Source organism: Bos mutus, chromosome X, assembly GCF_027580195.1.
Source record: "Bos mutus isolate GX-2022 chromosome X, NWIPB_WYAK_1.1, whole genome shotgun sequence".
NCBI classification, from domain to species: Eukaryota; Metazoa; Chordata; class Mammalia; order Artiodactyla; family Bovidae; genus Bos; species Bos mutus.
This window is the reverse complement of record NC_091646.1, coordinates 113,178,301-113,205,558: the sequence shown is the minus strand read 5'-3', so window position 1 is coordinate 113,205,558 and position 27,258 is coordinate 113,178,301. Positions and strand designations below refer to the sequence as shown.

The 27,258-nt window shown below is 41.8% G+C and overlaps 1 protein-coding gene across 4 annotated transcripts in view; it reads left to right on the top strand.

Moving 5' to 3' along the window:
* MID1 (midline 1) overlaps positions 1 to 27,258 on the top strand; it is a 401,570-nt gene that overhangs the window by 357,124 nt on the left and 17,188 nt on the right. For all 4 annotated transcript variants that reach the window (XM_070365608.1, XM_070365609.1, XM_070365606.1 and 1 more), the window contains exons 5-7: positions 3,591 to 3,739; positions 13,242 to 13,369; positions 22,842 to 22,985. In XM_070365608.1, the coding sequence (XP_070221709.1) occupies positions 3,591 to 3,739; positions 13,242 to 13,369; positions 22,842 to 22,985 (421 nt within the window). The remainder of the gene's footprint in view (positions 1 to 3,590; positions 3,740 to 13,241; positions 13,370 to 22,841; positions 22,986 to 27,258) is intronic.

Genomic DNA, 27,258 nt, shown 5'->3' with positions numbered 1-27,258 from the left:
GGAGCTAAAGCAGAATCATGGAGCCCACAAAGGTTAATCTGACCCACGTCTTGACTTTGCCTCTGTATTTAGTGCCAGTCATAATGCCCTAGACCCAGAGAAAACAAACTCACTGCATATCCTCCAACCATAGTGGGGGTGGGGGGGGGGCTGGGAGGGGCTGGGGAAGGCTGCCAATCAGATGATGCTGTTACCCATTAGCACAGACTGGTAATTCCTTCCCTCAGACCATTGCACCTTCTTAGAAATAACAGCTCAACAGCCTTTATACTTGTACTGACGAAGAGTCTCAAGCTCTGAGACTCCCCAAGAAAGAGCTGGCTTATTTCTTCAGCAGAAGGGGATAAATTTCACATCCACACATCAATACATGAAAAGCTGACAGCAGACTCCAGGTTAAGCAAACTATTTATGTTCAGACACATATCTGAGAAAGCTGCAGCTAAAAACAAAAGGGGGTCCCTTCTCATCACTACTTTTATGTGCTCTGAGTCTCCCAAATTGCTGGTAATTACCCTGGAGTCCATGTCAGGGCTTTTGTATAGCCTTATAAAAATGCTCAGTATAGTCCTTATTGTCAGTTAAGATACTTCTGTTAATTGAGACTCAATGGTTTGAACCAAACAATTTTGGGGTGAGAACCCTATGTAGATAATAAAAGCACTTAAAATATAAAGAAAAATAAAGGGCCACTTTAAAAAGCATTTGTAAGGTAAAATAAACAGCAAGTAAATTGATATAAATAGGCCTATATCCCCAGTAAAAGGAGATTCCAACAAAGTATTTCCATGATGACTGTGGAAGTGAACTCCACAAATTACAACATTCAGTCACACTTCCCCAAGGAATAAAGAACACTGCCAACTTGGAAAAAAAAATTTAAGTAATATATTTTAAATGGTGTTTTCTAATGAAGGCATTCGTATTTTGCTAAATACTCAGTGTCTGATCCTGAAGTGTGGTACCATGTAGGACAGTGCTTCATTATAATGTGATCCAAATCATGGCCATCTGATTAGAATCATTTAGGTCAGCAAACTTTGTAAAGGGCCAGGTATAATAAATATTTTCAGTTGTGACCTGTAGGCTCTGTCATTACTGCTCACTGCTGGTATAGTGAGAAATGGTAGTGTGAAAGCAGCCATAAATGATTCATAAACACATACATGTGGCCCTGTGCCAATAAAACTTTATTTACACAAACAGGTTTTGTGCTGGATATGGTCCATAGACCATAGTTTGTGAACTAACTTAGGAAAGTGGTTTTCTTTTCTTTTTTCTTTCTTTTTTACTGAAACCCACAGTAAAAAATACATCAAACCCAGCACTGACACACGGACACATAGAGAAGTAAGTTTTACCAAACCCAACTTACCCTTTCTACAAGGAATGCACTCTGCTACTATCTTTTCTCCTCTCCTCTTTCATTTAGTTTTTTTAAATGTTAATCCCATCCATTCTGGTGATTCATCACCTGCAGATCAGAAACATTATTGCTTGTTAAAATGCAGATTCCCACAGCCCGCCAATTATAACTCCTCACCTAGGATTTCGAAATGTTGGCCCAGACATTTACAGGTTTTCTTTAAGAGATCCCCAACTGATTCTTGTGCACACCAGGCTTATAAAGCTCCGGTCTGGTCTATCAGATGGAATTCTACACAGAGTAAAATTAAAATTAAACCAGGTTGTCTTCTGTAAAACATTTGTATATTTTCTAAGGCGGCTCTCATTTTGGCTTGAATTCAACTTATGCATGATTTAGGACCTTTTTCCTTTTCTTCTTATGTCACTTTGAATTTCCAGCATCATGACAGAATTTTGTGTTTTTTTGTTTTGTTTTTAAGAAGAAAGTGCAGGTCAAGCATTTTTCCATTTGTAATCTGTGTGATCACTACAACGTATACTGAAAGGACATGAAGTTATTCAAAAGGAATACTTGGACCTTATTTGTTTTGTTGCTGTTAGAACTATACTAAATACCTTCAGTTCTACCATGTAACTTGTGATTAAGTATTCCTTCCTCTGACAATTTCTTCTGGATGTGTTCCAACATCTTGAATTGGACTCGATGCCTTTCTGAGCTTTACCTCTGGATATAATGCTGTTAGAAGCTAAATTCTATTTGGTGTACGATAAGTGTCATTTTATTCAACTAACAAACACAGTTAATCGGCAGTGATGGTCACTGTAATTATATATAATGTGGTAAATCTTTTACCGGGCTTAAGATAACATACTCTATGCCCCAGAGTTTTGACACTTCATTTCTCTAACCCTTGACTTTCAAGAATCTCACTCTTGCCTGCAATCTTGTGGCTGCCGCCTCACAGTTCAGCATTCATTTCCTTTGTCTGCTCTGGTACAACAGAGCTGAAATTGGACAGTCCTCAGAGGCCTCGAGTTCTGACATCTCCTTCCTTCCTTTACTTCGATTAGACTTGCACGGGGATGATAATGATGACTTGGAGAAAGGAGGAATTTCTTGGAGTTAGCAGGAATTCTGGAGGGAACCCAAGCCAGCCTTGTCTGCAAGACAGATGAACTGGCCTCCTCCCTACCCTTTCACCCCAGGCTGTTTTCCATTCCAGAATGATCAGAAAGCCGGCCAAGACCTGTCCCAGGCTGTGTAGACTTGAGCTGGGGGGGGCGGGGGCCCGCGCACACAGGGTGCACTGCTGTTCCAATTAGCACTCTCATTTTCCCCTGGCTTCTGGCCAGAGGGCTTCATCTCCCAGCACACTCCAAACACCAGCACAACCGGTCAAGTGGGTTACCATGGACTTATCGCAGCCTGCCCCGAGGTGATGGTCAGTTATGTTTGAGGGTCGTTTTCAAGCAAGACGGAATCAGAAGTTGGAATGGAGATTGGAACCAAATGAGCATTTTTATCCGGACTGGGAACTGCTTATCAAAATAGTTTTAGTTATCAAGCAAGCACAAAGTGCCTGGAAATGACGTTCCCGGTGAGGGGAAATGGCCCAGCTGTGCTTTTTTTGGCTTTCTCTCATCTGTGGAACAGGAAAAATATTAATCAATGGAAAAAATGCTCCCTTTCTGTTAATTTAACACAAGAGTTTGCAATAGTGTGGGAAATAGTACTATCTAATGTGTTTACATCACCATTTTATTACATGGATGGCAAAGAACTTTTGATTTGACTTAAGCCACACGTTTTGCACCTACAGCGATGTTTTATTTTCTCATTGGCTGAAAACATATGATAGAGAAAGTTCCAGGGTTCCCTGTGATCTTACAGTCATTGTGTTAGAATAGCTGAGGGAAGAGGCCCAGTGACCCTCTAACTCACACTGGGCAACACCTTTTTTCCCCATTAACAGGGAAGCAATTCGCAATTCAGGGCTTCCTCCTGAAACAAATTAGTGACACTTCTCCAAGAAGATAAAGAATAGCTCAGACAAGAGTGCCATGACTGGGGTTCACAGCTTTCTCTGCCTCCCTTTTGCACTTTTAGTGAAGGATGACTCGCACACAACCGAACTCGCACACTGCGAGAGTCCAGCACAATGCATTTTCACTAAGCAAGCCCACCCGGGTAACCAACCATCTCTGTGCCTCTTTTGTTCCAGGTGATGAGGCTTCGCAAACTGGCTCAGCAGATTGCAAACTGCAAACAGTGCATCGAGCGGTCGGCATCACTCATCTCCCAAGCAGAACACTCTCTGAAGGAGAATGATCACGCGCGTTTCCTACAGACCGCTAAGAATATCACTGAGAGGTGAGTGCAGGGGCTACTGGGAAATTCTCAGTGCCTGGGCTCCCGTGTCTGGACTGTGATTGGTTGGCCTTGCCCTGCCTTGCTTTTGTTTGCATTTTCAAGGCTGGGTACCAGAGAGAATAGAGGCTTTGAGTTGCTTTGTTCCAGCTCAAAATGCTTCCCTTTGACCTGTCAAAGCCTTTTCAGTATCAGCCGGGAGTTCAAGGCCTTAGAAACAAGAGCCTGCAAGTTAGAAAGAATAAAATCTGCCTTCTTTTACTGGGGAAGAAAGCTTAGGATGGCACAAAACTGCATTTACTGTGACTCTCAGACCTGATCTTATCATATACTTGATAACAAAGAATCAAAATGAACACCAAAACATAAAAGGGAATCTTTTCTTCCATCTCAAGGCTTATCTAGTTTTTAAAACCACCCAGGTGTTGTTCTCTGTGAGTGCTGTTTTTATTTGGTTGAGAAGCTTTGCCTCTCCTCAAAGGTCAAGACCAACTCATGTGGGAGAGAGAAGACCCAACTGTCAACTTCATACCACCTCCTTTGGAAATCTTTATTCTATGGTGGGGGACATAAACATTATGTGATTTGAAAGGACAGCTCAGCAGTGAAACTGACAGGGGTCACTGCACCTTCAGTGCACATACTTGATAGGCATAAAATTACTCGCCTTCACTGATGCAAACACCTATAGCAATTCTTGGGGAGCCCAAGAAAAGCACCTCATGCCACCTAAATGCATGACATCTCCAGCCAATGCCATTGACATTGACTTTTCATTCAGTGGAATTTTCAGAGTCAACTCACCTTTATCCAAAGCAATAATTGAAGCCTATCCCTGGAAGACCCCAGACAGCTCCTTCTTCCTGATCTTTATCCAGCAGCAGGGCTCTGCAAACTCTGCTTATAAAGGACCAGAGTAAATATGTTCAGCTATGAAGGTTATCTCGTCCCCATGACAACTACTCAACTCAGCCATGATAGGTCTCCAGCAGCCTAGTATAGATGCAAATGAACGGGCAATGGCGTGTTCCAATAAGACTACTGGCAAAAACAGGCAGCAGGTCAGATCTGGCCCTCAGCCAGGGCTTCCCAGGTGGCGCTTAGTGGTAAAGAACCCGCCTACCAATGCAGGAAATGTGGGTTTGATCGCTGGGTTGGGAAGATCCCCTGGAGGAGGGCATGGCAACCCACTCCAGTATTCTTGCCTGGAAAATCCCATGGACAGAGGAGCCTGGTGGGCTACAGTCCATGTTGCAGAGAGTTGGACACAGCTGAAGTGACTTAGCACACACACTGGACTTTGCCAGCCCTTGGCCTAGGGCAAAAAAATACTTACCATCTTCTGACCTGAATTTCTTCAGGGAAAGAGAAAGAAAACTTCAGTTTATTGAGGGTTTGCTTATATTGCACACTGTGCTGATGCTCAAAATACCACACAGAGGTCAGCAGTGGTATTTCCGCTTCCAGTATCCCTTCAATGGGAGGAGGGTATAGTCTCTTTATGGCTCTAGTCTAGTATCCAGCCGGTTTCTTTGTGTTCTTTCTTCTGTTTGAGATTTCCTCTGCGACTGGTTAGATACTTATCTCTGCCAATGAACGTGGATAACAGCTGGTTATCATCCCTTTTATATCCTTAAAATGATCTCCTCCCTCCTCCAAAGGCAGCCAGCTTCTTTCCTCAGGACTCGTCAGTTCCAAGTGTTTAATTGTCTCCACTGCTCTCATCTGGACTGCCTCCAGGTGCCTGAAATATTCAAGCTAAAGTTAAAAAACTGCAAACAGCACTAATACTCCAGTGTACCCGGGACACTCAAGTAGACAGCATTTACACTTACATCATGGTTTCCAACTGGGATCCACTAGTTCTTTTCTCCAGCTATAAATTGTGCAATGTCCAGATGAAATGGCTAGTATGAGTTGCATTTCTCAGCACTTCCTAAAAATCTGGGCCAGTCTAACATGGATAAATTCTCAGCTAGCAGGAGAGAGAACATGGCCCCATAACAGTTAAGATAGAATGTTCTGGAAGAAGATCTGCATTTGAAGTCTAACACAACAGGAGCATGGATGCCTACATGGCATCTCCCTTTGACCCAGCAGGTCCTACCTGGACCCATTCAACTCTACCTCTCACAGGCCCATCTCATCAAGCATAGAATTGTGACCCACTGCTCTTTCCACAAATGAATTTTATCATATATAGGGTTTGCCAGAAAGTTCCTGTGGCTTATTCCATAACAGCTTATGGAAACACCCAAATGACCTTATTGACCAATCCAATACACTATTCTCAAGCCTCACTACTACATAATTTTTGGTGTGATTGTATGTGCACTTTGCTAACATGATGTTAAATAAGCAAAACTCTTCACTAAATCCATAAGAAACTTGGCATACTACTTATGAAAAGTTTAAACTTCCATCAAGTTTGAATGCGTACTACCTGTAAAAATTTGCCAGGAGCCCTTGTCGCTCTCAGAGAAGGCAATGGCACCCCACTCCAGTACTCTTGCCTGGAAAATCCCATGGACGGAGGAGCCTGGTAGGCTGCAGTCCATGGGGTCGCTAAGAGTCGGACACGACTGAGCGACTTCACTTTCACTTTTCACTTTCCTGCAGTGGAGAAGGAAATGGCAACCCACTCCAGTGTTCTTGCCTGGAGAATCCCAGGGACAGGGGAGCCTGGTGGGCTGCCATCTATGGGGTCGCACAGAGTCGGACACGACTGAAGCGACTTAGCAGCAGTAGCAGCTTGTCGCTCTGTTTCTTCATCCCATCTGTCTGTCTCTATTTGTCAATCCTCTTGGTCAATTCTTGAGCCCTTTGCCTTTTCCAGCAACCAGAATGTGGTAAAAAGGCAATGACTTTGACCCTGTAATTTGGAAACCGGTATTCAAATCCTAGCACTATCACCTTTTAACTGTGATTCTTTGTCCAAGAGCTATTTTTGACTCAGAAAACTGGGCTCCTAATAGCTACCTCTATCCACAGTTGTGATAACATTGCTGGCCACTCCTATAAACATGTCTTCGGTGTTGCAGATACTCCATAATGTTCCTTGGATTTGTGTTTTCATATTACTTAACATTCTTCTCTAAAACATGACTTCACAGCTCTGTTCCTGTCTGTCTGCCTTGGGCTTTGGCACCTGTGTACTTGTAAACCATCTTTACTCTTCTAGTCAAGGGTGGAATGGCCACAGGAAACTTAATACTGCAGGCCTTCCTCAAGTTAGAATTGGATGCAACTTTTCTGCATCCTTACATCACTTAAAGTGCACATGTTTGCCTACAAGCTGAATCAGACTGCATAAAGATTTTTCAATTCAGAAGCATGGAAAAAAAAAACCCAAGAGGGGAGAAAGCCTCAAGTTTTACATTGTAAGAGATGCATATGCTTTAGAATCAAGCCCTTGGCTCTATGCTAATTGCTCAGGAGTAATGCCGACTCACTGAAAAAGACCCTGATGCTGGCAAAGATTGAGGGCAGGAGCAGAAGGGGGCGGTAGAGGATGAGATGGTTAGATGGTATCATCAACTCAATAGACATGAGTTTGAGTGAAGGACAGGGAACCCCAGAGTACTGCAGTCCATGGGGTTGCAATGAGTCGGACATGACTGAGCAACTGAACAACAACAGCAGTGACAGCTGGCATTTGGGGCTGCTCCCTGATGCTTACAGTTTCCTCATGTGCTCCCAATGGGCAAGACCCCCAGTCATCTTGTTTTCACCATGAAGACCCCGGGACATAGCAAGCTGCCTGATCTGAATGAATGCATGAAGACATCTATAAAACAGGGTGATTATTCATTCCTACCTAATACAGTTCCTGTGGTCATGTATGGATGTGAGAGTTGGACTGTGAAGAAGGCTGAGCGCCGAAGAATTGATGCTTTTGAACTGTGGTGTTGGAGAAGACTCTTGAGAGTCCCTTGGACTGCAAGGAGATCCAACCAGTCCATTCTGAAGGAGATCAGCCCTGGGATTTCTTTGGAGGGAATGATGCTGAAGCTGAAACTCCAGTACTTTGGCCAAATGATGTGAAGAGTTGACTCATTGGAAAAGACCCTGATGCTGGGAGGGATTGGGGGTGGGAGGAAAAGGGGACAACAGAGGATGAGATGGCTGGATGGCATCACCGACTCGATGGACGTGAGTCTGGGTGAACTCTGGGAGTTGGTGATGGACAGGGAGGCCTGGCGTGCTGCACTTCATGGGGTCGCAGAGAGTCGGACATGACTGAGCGACTGAACTGAACTGAATACAGTTCCTGTAGGGATAAAATGAAATAATTTAACAAAGATATCAACTGAGATCCTATCTCAAGGTAAATGTGCAACAAATGCTAATTTCTCTCCTTCCCACTCACTAAATGGATCCAAATGGATTGTTATAATGGACTATATACTCAAGCCTCGCTAATATATCATTCTTGGAGCGGTTTTTTGTACACTTTTCTAAAATTATGTTAAATAAGCAAAATTCTTTACTCAATCTAAGCCTAACAAAGTTGGTCTACTACTTAAAAAAAATTGCATTTGAAAGTGAAAGTGAAGTCACTCAGTCATGTCCAACTCTTAGCGACCCCATGGACTGCAGCCCACCAGGCTCCTCTGTCCATGGGATTTTCCAGGCAAGAGTACTGGAGTGGGGTGCCATTGCCTTCTCCATATTGTATATTAGAGCATTGCCTTCTCCATAAATTGTATATTAGAGACCAAAATACTCCTGTTCCACCAGCACCCAGTAAACCAGCAAGGAGCAAAAGCCCAGTAAAGCACTTCACAGGCCAATAGCCGTGATTACTCAACAGCTGACAGTATTTTTCACTATGGAATCTCTTCATCAAGGGGTATGTATCTCCCAGAAAAAGGAAAAAGAGAACTGTTGAGTTAGTTTACATTGCAATAAAAGGTCATACAATGACTTTAAAAGCTATCTTGAATAACATAATGACATAACATGAAAAAAATGAAAATACACAAAATAGGTGCCAAAATTAGGTGTGAAATAATAGGCATTTAGCAGCAAATTATCTGTATCAAGGGGCTTCCCTGGTGGCTCAGAGGTAAAAAATATGCCTGCAATGCAGGAGACACAGGCACTGTGGGTTCGATCCCTGGGTCGGGAAGATCCCCTTGAGAAGGGAATGGCAACCCACTCCATTATTCTTGCCTGGAGAATCCCATGGACAGAGGAGCCAGGCTGACTTCGGTCCCTAGGAGGGACTTAGATTCTATCAGATGAAGTCTTTGTCCCACACCGCCATAGGCAATTCAAGGATCCAACCAACTTCCCCAGAATACAATGCAGAGAATGCCAGTCATCTACCAGAAAGATGTCATTTCATCATAAGAATCAGAGTGCATCTGATGAGTGATTTTTGAAATGTGTTCTATTGGGTGTTAATTGGTGTGAAAACAAGGCTTCAGAGTCAAATGCATTTGGGAAATCCTGAGTTGACAAAAGCAAGCCACATTTTGTTACTATGAGACCTCACCAGGTTTTCCCATGGTGATGTGCATCATAGCCCACCGACCTGAGAGGGACCCATTTCAATTCCATTGTCAGAGGTCAGGAATGTGGGCAATATTAAGGGAGCAGGGTAGAGAATCTTCCCCTGGCATTGACTGGCGGAAATGTTGTAAGCACTGTAGCTCTAGACATGTATTCCTTCCACAACACTGGCCCCAAGTGGCTGCTAGCAACTGAGTGTCATGGAGATTAGGGGCATCAGAGTCAAAATACAAAGAGGAGGTAGGGACTTCCTTGATGGCCCAGTCGCTAAGACTCTGTGTTCTCAATGCAGGGGGCCCAGGTTCAATCCCTGGTCAGGGAACTAGAACCCACATGTCACAACTTAAAGATCCCACATGCTGCAACTAAGACTCAGTGCAGCCAAATGAATTAATTTAAAAAAATAGGAAGAGGAAGTAATGTGCAACCCACCCTATGAGACATCAAGGTAGGACGCAATACCCTTATTTCCTCCAGTATAGTAAGAGCTTGACACACACATACCTATAAGCATGTGCACACATATTCCCCCCTGCACCATCCCCCCGCCACACACACACAGACATGACTAAAAGCACAGAACTGAGAAAGTAGGATAGTCTGAGGGCCCTGGGGGATTTGGGCAATTTATCTGAAAGGCCAAAAGATGGGCAACAAGGATTTGGGGAATAAACATGGCCTATAATGTTGACTTTGGCAGATCTCCACTCCCCTGTCACTCCAGATAAGAATTTGAAATTGTAGCCAAACATAAATATCTTTCCTTCCATCAAAAAATAATAATAATAATGTGTAGGTGTTAAATGCTGCAGTCATCTCCCAAGAGTCTTTTTGTCAGTCTTTGCCCCTGAAGCTTAGGAACTTTCATTCTTTTCGTTTCCACTCTACCAAGTCCCCACCATCAAGATGGCATGCGTTGGGATTCCCTGGTGGCTCAGTGGTAAAGAATCTGCCTGCCAATGAAGGAGACACAAGTTCGATCCCTGGTCTGGGAACAGGCCACAGGGCAACTAAAGCTGTGCTCCACAACTACTCAGTCTGTGCCTAGAGCCTGGGAACTGCAATTACTGAAGCCCACATGCCCTATAGCCCATGCTCCGCCCTACAGCGCATGCTCCGCCCTACAGCCTATGATCCCCAACAAGAGAAGCCACTGCAGTGAGAAGCCTGTGCACTGCAACAGAGAATAGCTGCTGCTCGCCACAGCTAGAGAAAAGCCCACATAGCAACAAAGACCCAGCACAGCCAAAAAATAAACAGAATTATTTTTTAAAAAGGATGGCAGGCATTGTCAACAACGTCCCTGACTAAAGCATGGTTTAGTTGATTGTTTCTGGACAACAGAACCAGGAGAAACTTGGCAATGAAATCTATTTTGGATGAACGTGAACAGAAGCTGGTGCCATAGGACAGGGGAAGTACCAGCTCGAGATTATCTGTTCAGAGCATTTGAGATCCTCTAACTTGGTGCGCACAAGGTCTGTGCCACATGGGAAGAGCAGAGAAGCGCAATAGGAAGTTCAGTGCTTGTTTCATAATAGCTCAGCACACTTCTCCCTGTTGGACATCATAAAACAGAAATAACTGGGGTTTCACTTTGAAGTTTTTATTTGAGGAGTTCAAATGGCGCTGTAGCATTTCTTTGACTTTTTCTGCATGGATGCAAATATTTTGGGTTCTTTAGTAAATGACATAAATGGAGGGCTTACTCAATATTCATTGAATAGTTGTTGACTAATCCTAAGATCTGAGTTTGAAGGAGTTTTGTGATAATAGGTCGTAAGGAAAGCATTTCTTAAGTTCAGTTTGACCATGTGTGAAAATTGCCTAGCAACCATTCCTTTTCCATGAGTCTGAATTAGCACTTGTCATAATAATTAGTCCAGTTCTCTTGGGTACAATAATTAGCTAATAAAATCACACAACTCTGCTATTCACTGTTTCTTGGTGAAAAGCTAGAGCGGTGAATTTAGATTCTCCATCTTCGTTCAAACACTTGAAACTTTTCTTTCCAAGGTTTAGGCCTCTTCAAACTTTCATCTGTGGACCTCAGTATCATTCCAGTTATGACACTGTTGATTGTCCTCTCTACTTCCCTCCTCCTGTAGCACTGAATATGTGCCAGTACAATTATAGAAACTTTATTTCTAAGGATTCTGAGCATTTCACAGGACTGACTTTTTTTTAATCAAGGTAAATTTTGCATAACATAAAATTAACCATTTTAAAGTGAACAGTTCATTAGCATTCAGTACATTCACAACATTGTACAATTCCTGCCTCTATGAAGTTCCAAATGATTTTCCTCACCCCAAAAGAAAACCCCACACCCATTATGTAATCACTCCCCACTGTCCCCTTGCCCCCAACCCCTGGCAACCACCTGTTTACTTTCTGTCTCAACAGAGTTGTCTACTATGGACATTTCATGTAACTGCATCATACAAGATGTGGCCTTTTGTCTCTGGCTTCTTTCACTTAGCATAATACTTTTAAGGTTTTTTTCCACGTCATAGCATCTATCAGTATTTCATTCCCTTTTATGACTGAATAATATTCCATTGTACAGACATGCCCACAGATGTAATTTTTATAAAGATATATTTCCTTATAAAATCCAAAACTTTAAAAGCCATTAAGAGATGCAAGAAGAGATCTACCTCATAGAGTAACCTGGCTGAAATTTTTCCAGATGAAATGGAAGAGTACAAACCTAGAATTTTCTTCCTGGCTGCTGCCAGCTAGCTTTATGGCCTTGTATACATGAGCGTAAGTGCCCTTAATTAGAAAATAAGTAACTAGGTAAAGGTTGTTTCGTTTTGTTTAATGTCCTGAAATACCAGAATCAACAAGATTACGAGTCTAACATAGTTTGATGCGCTCAGAAGTGGTTTACATCATCCCATAATTTTCTTGTTCTTAGAAGGACCACTTGCATTCTTTAACGAGTCAAAATGGTCTGCTCTTGATAACAACTTTTCCAATCAACATGACAGTCCATTGCAGGAGATTGATACATACCAATAGCTTGCTTTATAGAGTATACATGAGAAGTCTAACTAGCAACCCTAATGAAGAAGAGAAACAGTGGATCCATCAGGGAAATGTGTGAGAAAGCACATACATATTTTCTATGGCATCTGCTGGGAATATGGTACAAGAAAATGAGGACAGGGAGAATGAAAACAAGCCAGACCAAAACTCCTTTTTTAATGTTTATTTTAGAGAGAGGCTAGTCATTGATTAAACTAATCCAATATCTGGGAACATTCTTTTTTAATCTTCACTTTGCCTTTTATGCAGCTTGAAATTTGGGAGATCCCTCTTTGAAGTGGAGAAGGGTCGGGTCTGAAAGGAACAAACAGTTTCCCAGACAGATGTGTGAAGAAATGCCTGGGGCCGTGTGCTTCTCGCTTGGGTTAGATGTGCGGGGGGCAGGCAGTTACATACACAGCAATGTGAAATATGAATATTCTTTCGCCTCCACGGGGAATTTTTTTCCGATAGTAAAAAGGAAGGGAGGAAGCCATTCCGCTGTTTTCCCACGTCCTCTGCCTTCTCTTGAAGCTTGTGCTCATTTGCATGTGTTGCTGCTTGTGCCATTCCGAGATTCTTTTTAAGGCTCACATACAAAAATAGTACTGGTTTTTGTGGGGGTTTTTGACATTAAAAAAAATTATTTTTAATTGAAGTATAGCAGATTTACAATGTTGTATTTATTTCTGCTGTACAGCAAAGTGACTCAGTTACACACATATATATTTTTTAATATTCTCTTCCATTATGGTTTATCACACAGTATTGAATGTTCTACAATTCCCTGTGCTATACAGTAGGACCCTGTCATTTATCCATCCCATATCAATAGCTTACATCAATAACACTATTTTTTAATGATATTTCTTTTCCTTTTTTTTTTTTTTTCATTCCTGTGCAATGATGGTAAAAGCTGGCTTGACATTTCTAAAAAGTTTTCTTTCAATTACAGAGTCTCCATGGCAACAGCATCATCCCAGGTCCTCATTCCTGAAATCAACCTCAATGACACATTTGACACCTTCGCCTTAGATTTTTCCCGAGAGAAGAAATTGCTAGAATGTCTGGATTACCTTACAGGTATTGTCTTTGGTGTTTTCTTTAATACCGGGTATATTCAGTGATACAAAACTTTGCCACTAGATGAGTTTCCTAAAACCAGAGGTGTGGACTTCTGGTGAGGAATGAGTCTAATATTCCTGTAAAAAATGTGTGACATTCCTTTTTTTTTTCTAAGCAAAATAATACAGCCCAAGATTCAATTGGGGACAGAAGCAAAAAGACAATCTAGGCCACTAAAAGCACACTTAGCACCATTTTTCTCCGAGTATGGGTACCACACATGATACCTCTTGTCAGCCAGTACAGGGTTAGGGTGGCTGTTTTCCATTTCGTGTCCAAAAGGCAGATGGCTCTCACAGTACCTTGGTAGAGAAAAACGTGGCAGCTAACTCTGATGGGGTATCTACCCTGCTCCAGCTCTTGGTGCTTAACCTTCACAACATCGAATTGAGGTCAGGTATTATAATCCTCATTTTGCAAACAGTAGAGGTCATGCATCTTGCTGGAGGTCAGACAGCTAGGGAGAGGCAGAACTTGGATTTACCTCAGGTTTGTACACACTCCAAAGACCTCCATTCTTTCTACTAAAAGCCTGGATTTCATCTTGGTGAAGGTCACCATAGCAAATGTCCCCCAGATCACAGTAGGATTCCTGGTGCCATGTTTCAGTTCTGTGGTTTCTGACAGGCTTTTTCTTTGGGGTCAAGCTTAAAAAACAAAATGAGCCATAATACAAGAAAACCTCAGGCTACTCCTATTCCTAACCATGCTCCCAAATTTTTCTTTGCTGTCAACCCCTGGGCTTCCCAGGTAGCTCAGTGTAAAGATACCACCTGCCAATGCAGGAGATTCGGGTTTGATCCCTGTGTTGGGATGGTCCCCTGGAGAAGGAAATGGCAACCCGCTCCAGTATTTTTGCCTGGAGAATCCCATGGACAGAGGAGCCTGGTGGGCTACAGTCCATGGGGTCACAAAAGAGTTGGACACGACTGAGCAATTAAACAACAACTAAGGCAAGAACAGACATGATAGAATGTGGACTGAGTAGACAGCTTTATCTGTGTTGTCCAAGGCTGCGATACCTGTGACTTCAGAGAAGCTCTGTGTACAGAGCAAATCCAGATGTGCACTGAACTTAGAATCTACCACCTTCAAGAGACCACATCCTTAACTGAGCACAACATCAGCATTTCCACTCTCATCATGTATGTGTGTGTGTGTGTGTGTGTGTGAGCGAGAGAACGTGAGTGCACACACACGCAGCTGGGAAAAGGGAAGTAGGAGAGAGGGAGCATTGGGTAATGTGTATTTTTCTAGTCTGTGGTTAGAAAGCACACTTGTATATTCAAGGGTGCTATACCCAGAAGACCAGTTTTTTTCCTTACCTGGACCCAAGGTGTTATTTTTAGCCTTGTGCATTTGCAAGGGAGGCAAGTCACTCCAGAAACATCTTATTGTAGGAAGTTCTTTCAAACCATATAATTTCTAGGAAGAAAGGAAGAAATTGACTCAGAAAGCATGTCCAGTAAGGAATCAAACTGGATTTCAGCTATTCATGGATATAGCTCTGAGATTTATCTAAACTAACACTATTCCATAGAACTTTCTAAGATGGTAAGAACAGTCTCCATCCGCACTGTCCAGTCAAGTACATACTAGCCACATAGGGTTATTGAAAATTTGACATGTTCTGAGTTTTTACTGGACATGAGTTTGGGTAAACTTCAGGAGTTGGTGATGGACAGGGAGGCCTGGCGTGCTGCGGTTCATGGGGTCGCAAAGAGTCAGACACGACTGAGCGACTGAACTGAACTGAGTTTTTACTTGTAGTTTGCTTTAATTAAAATTTAATTGCAATGTCAAGACCACATGGAGCTCATGACTACTGTACCGGACCATTCAGGTCAGCCTTTCTGGCACTGACATGCTTTATATGATAGCATCCTATTAAATAAAAGTCTCCTTTATTCTTGTATCATGTGGGAACGGGTGTGTTTGCAACAAGAGAAAATCCAGTGAGCAATGACTGAACCCCTCAGAGAGGATTCTTATCACAGAAAACAGGATAGCAGAGGTGTGCCACTCATGGCTGGACAGCAGTTCTGTAATGACCTCAGACACCAGGCTCTCTTTTTCTGCTTTGCTATCCTCATCTTGCCACATGATTCCATTATGATTCCACCTCCAAGCATTATGCCCAAGTTACAGACAAAAAGAAAAGGATAAGAGGGGAAATGATGACCAAAAGCTTTGTCTACCAGGTTTGTCTTTATTTCACTTCAGTTCAGTTCAGTTCAGTCGCTCAGTCGTGTCTGACTCTTTGCAACCCCATGAATAGCAGCATGCCAGGCCTCCCTGTCCATCACCATCTCCCGGAGTTCACTCAAACTCGAGTCAGTGAAGCCATCCAGCCATCTCATCCTCTGTCATCCCCTTTTCCTCCTACCACCAATCCCTCCCAGCATCAGAGTCTTTTCCAATGAGTCAACTCTTCACATGAGGTGGCCAAAGTACTGGACTTTCAGCTTTAGTATCATTCCTTCCAAAGAAATCCCAGGGCTGATCTCCTTCAGAATGGACTGGTTGGATCTCCTTGCAATCCAAGGGACTCTCAAGAGTCTTCTCCAACACAACAGTTCAAAAGCATCAATTCTTTGGTGCTCAGCTTTCTTCACAGTCCAACTCTCACATCCATACGTGACCACTGGAAAAACCATAGCCTTGACTAGACGGCCCTTTGTTGGCAAAGTAATGTCTCTGCTTTTCAATATGCTATCTAGGTTGGTCATAACTTTTCTTCCAAGGAGTAAGCATCTTTTAATTTCATGGCTGCAATCACCATCTGTAGTGATTTTGGAGCCCCCCAAAATAAACTCTGACACTGTTTCCACTGTTTCCCCATCTATTTCCCATGAAGTGATGGGACCAGATGCCATGATCTTCATTTTCTTTAAGACAACTTTTTCGCTCTCCTCTTTCACTTTCATCAAGAGGCATTTTAGTTCCTCTTCACTTTCTGCCATAAGGGTGGTGTCATATGCATATCTGAGGTTATTGATATTTCTCCCGGCAATCTTGATTCCAGCTTGTGCTTCATCCAGCCCAGCGTTTCTCATGATGTACTCAGCATATAAGTTAAATAAGCAGGGTGACATATACAGCCTTGACGTACTCCTTTCCCTATTTGGAACCAGTCTGTTGTGCCATGTCCAGTTCTAACTGTTGCTTCCTGACCTGCATATAGGTTTCTCAAGAGGCAGATCAGGTGGTCTGGTATTCCCATCTCTTTCAGAATTTTCCACAGTTTATTGTGATCCACACAAAGGCTTTGGCATAGTCAATAAAGCAGAAATAGATGTTTTTCTGAAATTTTCTTGCTTTTTCCATGATTCAGCGGATGTTGGCCATTTGATCTCTGTTTCCTCTGCCTTTTCTAAAAGCAGCTTGAACATCTGGAAGTTCACGGTTCACGTATTGCTGAAGCCTGGCTTGGAGAATTTTGAGCATTACTTTACTAGCGTGTGAGATGAGTGCAATTGTGCGGTAGTTTGAGCATTCTTCAGCATTGCCTTTCTTTGGGATTGGAAGGAAAACGGACCTTTTCCAGTCCTGTGGCCACTGCTGAGTTTTCCAAATTTGCTGGCATGTTGAGTGCAGCACTTTCACAGCATCATCTTCCAGGATTTGAAATAGCTCCACTGGAATTCCATCACCTCCACTAGCTTTGTTCATAGTGATGCTTTCTAAGGCCCCCTTGACTTCACATTCCAGGATGTCTGGCTCTAGGTGAGTGATCACACCATCGTGATTATCTGGGTCATGAAGATCTTTTTTGTATGGTTGTTCTGTGTATTCTTGCCACCTCTTCTTAATATCTTCTGCTTCTGTTAGGTCCATACCATTTCTGTCCTTTATCAAGCCCATCTTTGCATGAAATATTCCCTTGGTATCTCTAATTTTCTTGAAGAGGTCTCTAATCTTTCCCATTCTGTTGTTTTCCTCTATTTCTTTGCATTGATCGCTGAGGAAGGCTTTCTTATCTCTTCTTGCTATTTTCTGGAACTCTGCATTCAGATGGTTGTATCTTTCCTTTTCTCCTTTGTTTTTCACTTCTCTTCTTTTCACAGCTATTTGTAAGGCCTCCCCATACAGCCATTTTGCTGTTTTGCAATTCTTTTCCATGGGGACGGTCTTGATCCCTGTCTCCTGTACAATGTCACGTACCTCCGTCCATATTTCATCAAGCACTCTATCAGATCTAGTCCCTTAAATCTATTTCTCACTTCCACTGTATAATCATAAGGAATTTGATTTAGGTCATACCTGAATGGTCTAGTGGTTTTCCCTACTTTCTTCAATTTAAGTCTAAATTTGGCAATAAGGAGCTCATGATCTGAGCCACAGTCAGCTCCCGGTCTTGTTTTTGTTAACTGTATAGAGCTTCTCCATCTTTGGCTGCAAAGAATATAATCAATCTGATTTCGGTGTTGACCATCTGGTGATGTCCATGTGTAGAGTCTTCTCTTGTGTTGTTGGAAGAGGGTGTTTGTTATGACCAGTGCATTCTCTTGGTAAAATTCTATTACTCTTTGCCCTGCTTCATTCCATATTCCAAGGCCAAATTTGCCTGTTACTCTAGGTTTTTCTTGAGTTCCTACTTTTGCATTCCTGTCCCCTATAATGAAAAAGACATCTTTTTTGGGTGTTAGTTCTAAAAGGTCTTGTAGGTCTTCATAGAACCGTTCAACTTCAGCTTCTTCAGCGTTACTGGTTGGGGCATAGACTTGGATTAGCGTGATATTGAATGGTTTGCCTTGGAAACAAACAGAGATCATTCTGTCGTTTTTGAGACTGCATCCAAGTACTGCATTTCGGACTCTTTTTTTGACCATGATGGCTACTCCATTTCTTCTAAGGGATTCCTGCCCACAGTAGTAGATACAATGGTCTGAGTTACATTCACCCATTCCAGTCCATTTTAGTTCACTGATTCCTAGAATGTTGACGTTTACTCTTGCCATCTCCTGTTTGACCACTTCCAATTTGCCTTGATTCATGGACCTAACATTCCAGGTTCTTATGCGATATTGCTCTTGACAGCATTGGACCTTGTTTCTATCACCAGTCACATCCACAACTGGGTATTGTTTTTGCTTTGGCTCCATCCCTTCATTCTTTCTGGAGTTATTTTTCCACTGATCTCCTGTAGCATATTGAACACCTACTGACCTGGGGAGCTCCCCTTTCAGTATCCTATCATTTTGCCTTTTCATACTGTTCATGGGGTTCTCAAGGCAAGAATACTGAAGTGGTTTGCCATTCCCTTCTCCAGTGGACCACATTCTGTCAGACCTCTCCACCATGACCCGCCTGTCTTATCTTTATTTAGGAAAAGCAAAACCTTGTTCAGCAGACAGAGCAGTCCAGGGCTTCCCTGGTGGTCCAGGGGTTAAGGATTGCCTGCCAGTGCAGAGGACATGGGTTCGATCCCTGCTTCTGTAGAATCCCACATGCCACATGGCAACTAAGTCCGTGTGCCTCAACTATGGAAGCCCATGAGCCCTAGTGCCCATGTTCTGCAACAAGAGAAGCTACTGCTATGAGAAGCCTGTGCTCTGCAAATAGAGAATAGCCCCTGCTCACTGCAACTAGAGAAAGCCCATGTGCAGGAATGAAGACCCAGTAGAGCCAAAATAATACATAAATCTTTTTTAAAAAAGTAAAAAAGACCCGTCCAGGAAATTTCCACTTCTGTCTTTATGGGCCAGATCCATGTTGCAAGGTCATGCCCAAGGGCAAAGACGACTGCAAAATGTTTGGCTGGGCATGTGGCCAGTTCTGCACAAAATCAGTGTCTTATTGATAAGAGTGTGTCCTCCCCCTTTCCGAATAGTTGTTTAATAGCATTTCAGGAAACGTATGCCCATTCTCATCTGTGTGTGAATGCCAAGGTACTGACTGCAGGGGAAATTGTGACCTTAGTTTGCACTGACTTGTAATGTGTACACCATATATCATCCCAATGACTGTTTATGCCAAACGAGAGACCATATGGGGTACCTGTTATTTTGCCTTCTTAGCTGTCAACCTCCAATACAAATTTGGACCATTTCTAGACATAACATCGATCCTGGCCATAACATACAATGCTTGGCTGATATTGCCAAGTCCAAATAGTTTATTAGACATTTGTAAGCAGGAAACGAAGTGTTTGTGAAGTATTAGCCCACCATTGCTTGTGTCCTATTTATGATAGAAGCAAGAAAATAATAGTTATGGGACCAATTGCGTGAATATTGAAATTGGCAACCCGCTGCTGTTCTCATTTACAGTAAATTGGATATTGACTTTTTAGGACAAAGCCATTGGCTTTATAATCAAAACAGGGTTAGCCTGCCTGACTTTGAAAACAAGACTTTTTTTTTTTTGCCCCTGACATGCCTCTAAACGGTATGTCAAGTGAATAAGCCAGAGAGGTGACATTTCCTCTCTGATTACAGCTACAGCCATGTGTCTCCCAGCTACCTGCCTATTTCCAACACTTTTCTTTATATTTAATCATATATAGCAGCGCAGAAAAGAACCAAATCTTTCTACAGTAGTTGACAGAGAAATAATTCCAGGAACTATTTAGATGATGGGAGAATAAATACTTCTCCAGTGATGCATGCAGGGTGATCCCACACTAACAGGGACCACACAGACAGTAACAGGCATGTTTTATGATGCAGCTGGGCCTCCCCCGTGGAAGGTCATCTCATCATCCAAGTCACAGCACATGGCACTGCATCTTGCACGTGGATACTTTGGGAGACAGATATATTAAGTCATATTCCAGAAAGAACGCTTTAAAAGGGCTCTGTAGAGTCCTTTGATCTTAGTGAACAACTTTTTTTTCAAGTTATATTTTTTAAAAATTGTATTTTGTTGAAGTATAATTGATTGACAATGTTGCATTAGTTTCAGGTGTACTGCAAAGTGACCCAGTTCTACACACACGTATATCCACTCTTTTTAAAATCCTTTTCCATTATGGTTTATCACGGGATATTGAGTATATTTCCCTGTGCTCTACAGTAGGACCTTGTTGTTTATACACTCTAAAAGGAGAATGGCATTGAGACATGTACATTATCATATGTGAATCAGATCGCCAGTCCAGGTTTGATGCATGAGACAGGGTGCTCGGGGCTGGTGAACTGGGATGACCCAGAGGGATGGGATGGGGAGGGAGGTGGGAGAGGGGTTCAGGATGGGGCACACGTGTACACCCGTGGCGGATTCATGTTAAGTATGGCAAAAACCACTACAATATTGTAAAGTAATTAGCCTCCAAAGAAATTAATTAATAAATTTTTAAAATGTAGGAAAGGCTTAAAAAGATAAATAAAATAGAATTATTAAAAAAAAATAAAAGTAATAGTTTACATCTGCTAATCCCAAACTCCCACTCTGTCCCTCTCCCACCCCTTGGCAACCACAAGTCTGTTCTCTATGTCTGTGAACCTGTTTGTTTCACAAATTGTTTCATTTACGTCATATTTTAGATTCCACATATAAATGATATCATGGTATCTTTTTGTATGGCACTTACTATGATAATCTCTTAAATCTGTGGCACATGGCATTATTTCATTCTTTTTAATGGCTGTGTAGTATTTCCTACTGCACACCTTAATGCAGTGCCTGCTGCATGTAAGCGCTCCACAGTGTTCGTGGAATTCAATAACCAATGGACTAAGCTGGGTTAACTGACTTTATGCTGCAGACATAAAAGTTAGTTGACTTCAAGAAAAAAAAAAAAGTTAGTTGACTTCATATAATAGTTGTCCTGGATGTATCTTCAGGTGGCAAAGTGAAGACTTCTAAAACAATCAAAATTTAAAATTTTGCCATTTTCATAAACTTTCCCCCCTCCTCAGGTTTCTTTAGGAGTCATCCATCCTAACCAAAGTTTCAAGCAGTAAAGAATTCTCTAAACAGTGTAAGCAAACATGGCTCATCTGTTGGGTGCAGATTATTTCTTCTTTTGCAGTTAGGTTGTGGTGTACAGAAGAATGGAAACACAGGCCTGAATCGATTCTTTAAACCAGGGCTTGGCAAACTTTGACTGTAAAGGGCCAGACAGTAAATATTTTAGGCTCTACAGGACATATGGTCACAACTATTCAACTCTGCTATTGCACAAAGGCAGCCAGAGACAATACGTAAAGGAATGAGCCTGGCCGTGTTCCAATAAAACTTTATTTACAAAAACAGGCAATGGGCCAGATTTGGCCCATAGCCATAGTTTGCCAGCCCCTGCTCTAAAATATTATTGCCCATGCAAAGCACTCAGTGCCTAGCCTTTTTCTTGCTCACAAACTCATCTCATAAAACCAGTTATTGAAATCAATCCAGTAGAAGTCAACTGAAAAATCATCATTTGGGTAGGATTTAGACTTCTCTGCTGCAGAATGTGTTCAAGACATAAAACAGCAGCCTCGCCCAATGATAAACTTAATCAAATGCCAAGGAATCCTGGTTTTCTTGGGGAAAGAGAATGTACTTCTTAAATATGACTGATTGGTAATCATCTTCTTAATTTGAAATATCACCTATAAACTGAAAAATGAGAGGAAAATAGAACCCCATTAAACAAATTTTCATAAGGCATCAACACATCTATCAAAAGAACATTTTTGAAGAATTATTTGGCTGATTTGTTAAGGGTTAACAAACATCAGCATTTTTCCAGATGAGTGGCTGCATATAAAAGTCTGTGGCATGTTGGAGCTCAGAAGTTGGCTAAGTTTGGCTCCCATGCCAAATCTGGTCTTCACCTGTTTTTGTTAATAAAGTTCTACTAGAACCTGGCCATGACTATCAGTGGACAAATGGTCTCTGGCTGCTTTCTTTACAAAGGCAGAATTGAGTAGTTGCAGCAGAGACCAGGGCAGCAGAAGATGAAATGCTTGGATAGCATCACCAGCTCAACAGACATGAATTTGGGCAAACTCCGGGAGACAGTGAGGGACAGGGAGGCCTGGCATGAGTCCATGGGGTCGCAAAGAGTCAGACACAATTTAGCAACTGAACAGCAACAGCAGAGACCATATGACCCAGAAAGCCTAAAATATTGACCATCTAGCTCTTCACTGAAAAAGTTTGCATCCTCAAAATGGGGGTGAAATGACAAAAGTTCATCTTGGTTACTTTTTGTTTAAGATGTTTTCTTCCATGAATAAGAGAGTCTTGTTTACTTATCCTTATAGACATGCTTTCATGACGCACAGAGAAAAAACACTGGCTGGCTGCAGTCACACCACCTGGGAAAAATCACAGTGATAACCAGCCAACGAAATGTTCTTTGGATTGGGATCACTGTCTCTACGATAATAGTTCTGATGGATAGATTTTAAAAGGCCTGCTATGACTATCAGGGCAACTCCTCTGAAAGGGATCCCACACATGTCTGCTTCTCTGCTGATGACCTTCTTGTTTCCCACAGCTCCCAACCCTCCCACAATTAGAGAAGAGCTCTGCACGGCTTCCTATGACACCATAACCGTTCACTGGACCTCTGATGACGAATTCAGTGTGGTTTCCTATGAGCTCCAGTACACCATCTTCACTGGACAAGCCAATGTTGTGAGTGAGTATCGCACGCCCTATTGATTTCTCTATTGGGTGACTGTTTTCGGATCGACTGCATTCCTGAATTTAAATATCAAGGGAAGAAAAAGGAGAGAGTACAGAGTATTTATTGGCTTGTCTTTCCTGACTAAGAAGATGGTAGCACTCACTTGTACAATACTAGTAAAAATAATAGGCCAAATAGCGTTGAAAATTATTGATCTCTAGCAAACCATATGGACGAATCTTACAAACATATTGTTAAAGAATCAGGAGATAAAAGTATCAATGCACTATGAGTATCTATACATGTATAAGTTAAACTATTTTGTTTAGAGATGTACACATGGTCTAAAAACTATAAAAGTTAGGATGATGGTTACCTCTGTGATGGGAGGGGAGTAGCACCATTGGGGAAAAATATATGGGAGTTTATGGGGTTAACAGCATGTTCTGGTGGAATTATATGGTTTAGTCATTATATCAAACATTTAGTATTATTTACTTTTTGAGTGTTATTTCATCATTTTTTTGTTGTTATTATCAACCTTGGGTCTATATCACTTTATTTTTTATTTTAATGTTTGTATTATAGTTGATTTACAATGTTGTGTTAATTTCAGGTGTACAGGAAAGTGATTCAGTTATATACATACCCATATCTATCCTTAACAGTTTCTTGTCCCATATAGATTATTAGAGAATAATGAGTTTAGTTCCCTGTGTTACACAGTAGGTCTTTGTTGATTATCTATTATATATATAGTAGTGGAAATATGCTAATCCCAAACTCCTAATTTATCCCTCCCCTGACCTCTCCCCATGGGTAGCCACAAATTTGTTTTCAAAGTGTTTTTCTGTTTTATAAATAAGTTCATTTATGCTGGTTTTTTTAGATTCCATGAATAAGTGATACCATATGATACTTATCTCTGTCTGACGTACTTCACTTAGTACGATCATCTCCAGGTCCAGCCATGTTGCTGCAAATGGCATTATTTCATTTTTAATGGCTGAGTAATATTCCACCATATATCTGTACCACATCTTCACTGTGCATTTATCTGTCGATGGACATTCAGGTTGCCTCCATGTCTTCACTACTGTAAACAGTGCCATCGTGAACATTGAGATGCATGTATCTTTTCAAATTATGGTTTTCTCCAGATATGTGCCCAGGAGTGGGGATTGCTGGATCATATGATAGATCTATATTTAGTTTCTTAAGGAACCTTTATAAAGTTCTTCATAGTGGTTGTACCAATTTTCATTCCCACCAACATTGTAGGAGGGTTCCCTTTTCTCCACATCCTCTGCAGCATTTGTTATTTGTAGACTTTTTGATGATGGGCATTCTGACCAGTGTGAGGTGATACCTCACTGTAGTTTTGATTTGTATTACTCTAATAACGAGTGATGTTGAGCATAGTTTCATGTGTTTTTAGGCCATAGATTATTCTTTTCTAAACTGTTATGCATAGTTGTTATGATTGAAGGAGGCTTGGACTTGAATCCCAGCTTTGGTTCTCACCTCACTAGCACTATCATTTGGGACAAAGTATTGAACATCTTCTGAATCTATTTCTTCAACTGTAAGAAGAGGTAATGTTTTAGCTTCACATCTTTGAAATACTAAAAGTAAAGGTCTTAGCCCTGTGTTTGCCAGTGTTCAGTTCAGTTCAGTTCAGTTCGGTCACTCAGTTGTGTCCGACTCTTTGCGACTCCATGAATCGCAGCACGCCAGGCCTCCCTGTCCATCACCATCTCCCAGAGTTCATTCAAACTCACGTCCATCGAGTCAGTGATGCCATCCAGCCATCTCATCTTCTGTCGTCCCCTTTTCCTCCCACCCCCAATCCCTCCCAGCATCAGGGTCTTTTCCAATGAGTCAACTCTTCGCATCATTTGGCCAAAGTATTGGAGTTTCATCTTCAGCATCATTCCTTCCAAAAGAACACCCAGGACCGATCTCCTTTAGAATGGACTGGTTGGATCTCCCTTGCAGTCCAAGGGACTCTCAAGAGTCTTCTCCAACACTGCAGTTCAAAAGCATCAGTTCTTTGGCGCTCAGCTATCTTCACAGTCCAACTCTCACATCCATACATGACCACTAGAAAAACAATAGCCTTGACTAGACAGACCTTTGTTGGCAAAGTAATGTCTCTGCTTTTCAATATGCTATCTAGGTTGGTCATAACTTTTCTTCCAAGGAGTAAGCATCTTTTAATTTCATGGCTGCAGTCACCATCTGCAGTGATTTTGGAGCCCCAAAAAATAAAGTCTGACACTGTTTCTACCGTTTCCCCATCTATTTCCCATGAAGTGATGGGACCAGATGCCATGATCTTCGTTTTCTGAATGTTGAGCTTTAAGCCAACTTTTTCACTCTCCTCTTTCACTTTCATCAAGAGGCTCTTTAGTTCCTCTTCACTTGCTGCCATAAGGGTGGTATCATCTGCATATCTGAGGTTATTGATATTTCTCCCGGCAATCTTGATTCCAGCTTGTGCTTCTTCCAGCCTAGCATTTCTCATGATGTACTCTACATAGAAGTTAAATAAGCAGGGTGACAATATACAGCCTTGACGTACTCCTTTTCCTATTTGGAACCAGTCTGTTGTGCCATGTCCAGTTCTAACTGTTGCTTCCTGACCTGCTTATAGGTTTCTCAAGAGGCAGGTCAGGTGGTCTGGTATTCCCATCTCTTTCAGAATTTTCCACAGTTTATTGTGATCCACACAGTCAAAGGCTTTGGCACAGTCCATAAAGCAGAAATAGATGTTTTTCTGGAACTCTCTTGCTTTTTCCATGATCCAGCAGATGTTGGCAATTTGATCTCTGGTTCCTCTGCCTTTTCTAAAACCAGCTGGAACATCTGGAAGTTCACGGTTCACGTATTGCTGAAGCCTGGCTTGGAGAATTTTGAGCATTACTTTACTAGCGTGTGAGATGAGTGCAATTGTGCGGTAGTTTGAGCATTCTTCAGCATTGCCTTTCTTTGGGATTGGAAGGAAAACGGACCTTTTCTAGTCCTGTGGCCACTGCTGAGTTTTCCAAATTTGCTGGCATATTGAGTGCATCACTTTCACAGCATCATTTTTTAAGGATTTGAAATAGCTCCACTGGAATTCCATCACCTCCACTAGCTTTGTTCGTAGTGATGCTTTCTAAGGCCCCCTTGACTTCACATTCCAGGATGTCTGGCTCTAGGTGAGTGATCACACCATCGTGAATATCTTGGTCGTGAAGATCTTTTTTGTACAGTTCTTCTGTGTATTCCTGCCACCTCTTCTTAATATCTTCTGCTTCTGTTAGGTCCATACCATTTCTGTCCTTTATCGAGCCCATCTTTGCATGAAATGTTCCCTTGGTATCTCTAATTTTCTTGAAGAGATCTCTAGTCTTTCCTATTCTGTTATTCAAGGTTACTGTTCCTACAAAAATATAGACTAGACTCACTGTCATTACATCTTTTGTCACATGGTAAAGGCCACTCATGCAATTTGCCAGGATCATCTACATCAGCAGTCCCCAACCTTTTTGGCACCAGGGACCGTTTTTGTGGAAGCCAACCTGCTCACCTCCTGCTGTGTTGCCCAGTTTCTAACAGGCCATGGACCAGTACCAGTCCATGGCCCAAGCGTTGGGGACCCCTGATCTACAAAATAGCATTTAACACAGTCTTCACATGAAAGGCCTTCACTGAATGTTGTTTGTTCGTCTCTCCTGCCAGTTGAAAAGACTATCATTTGCAGATGTTCTACTGAATGATAAGATCTAAGAGTATAAAACTCTATGGAAAATTAGGAGAAAGAATGCTCCAAAGCTGGCTGTAGCTCCATGTACCACGAGGCAGACTTTTACTGTCCTAAGTCATGCTTCTTTCACTTGTCACAATAAATTCTAGTTAATTGCCCTCAACTGACTTTAGTGAAGCAGAATTAGATACTATCTCTGGAGCTTTTTAATCTTATAAAAAGACTATCCCTAATTAAATTCATACACTCAAATGCAAAATTAATGACAATGTTAATTTTTTATTTTTCGTTTTTATGAACAGGCTTATGACTGTAGATGTTAACGAATTGCTTGTTGAGACATAGATATGTATTTAATTTTACAATGTTTCCATGTTTTTTCCAAAACGATTTTTAATGCATCATTGAAAATCTTCAATTGGAACCTTTTCCCAGCAGCCTATTTTTATTATTGGCAAAAGTCAAAGGATCCATGTCTTCAGGCTTTCATGGCAAAGTAGTTATCTGTATTTAATTTATCTTAGTCATTTTGAA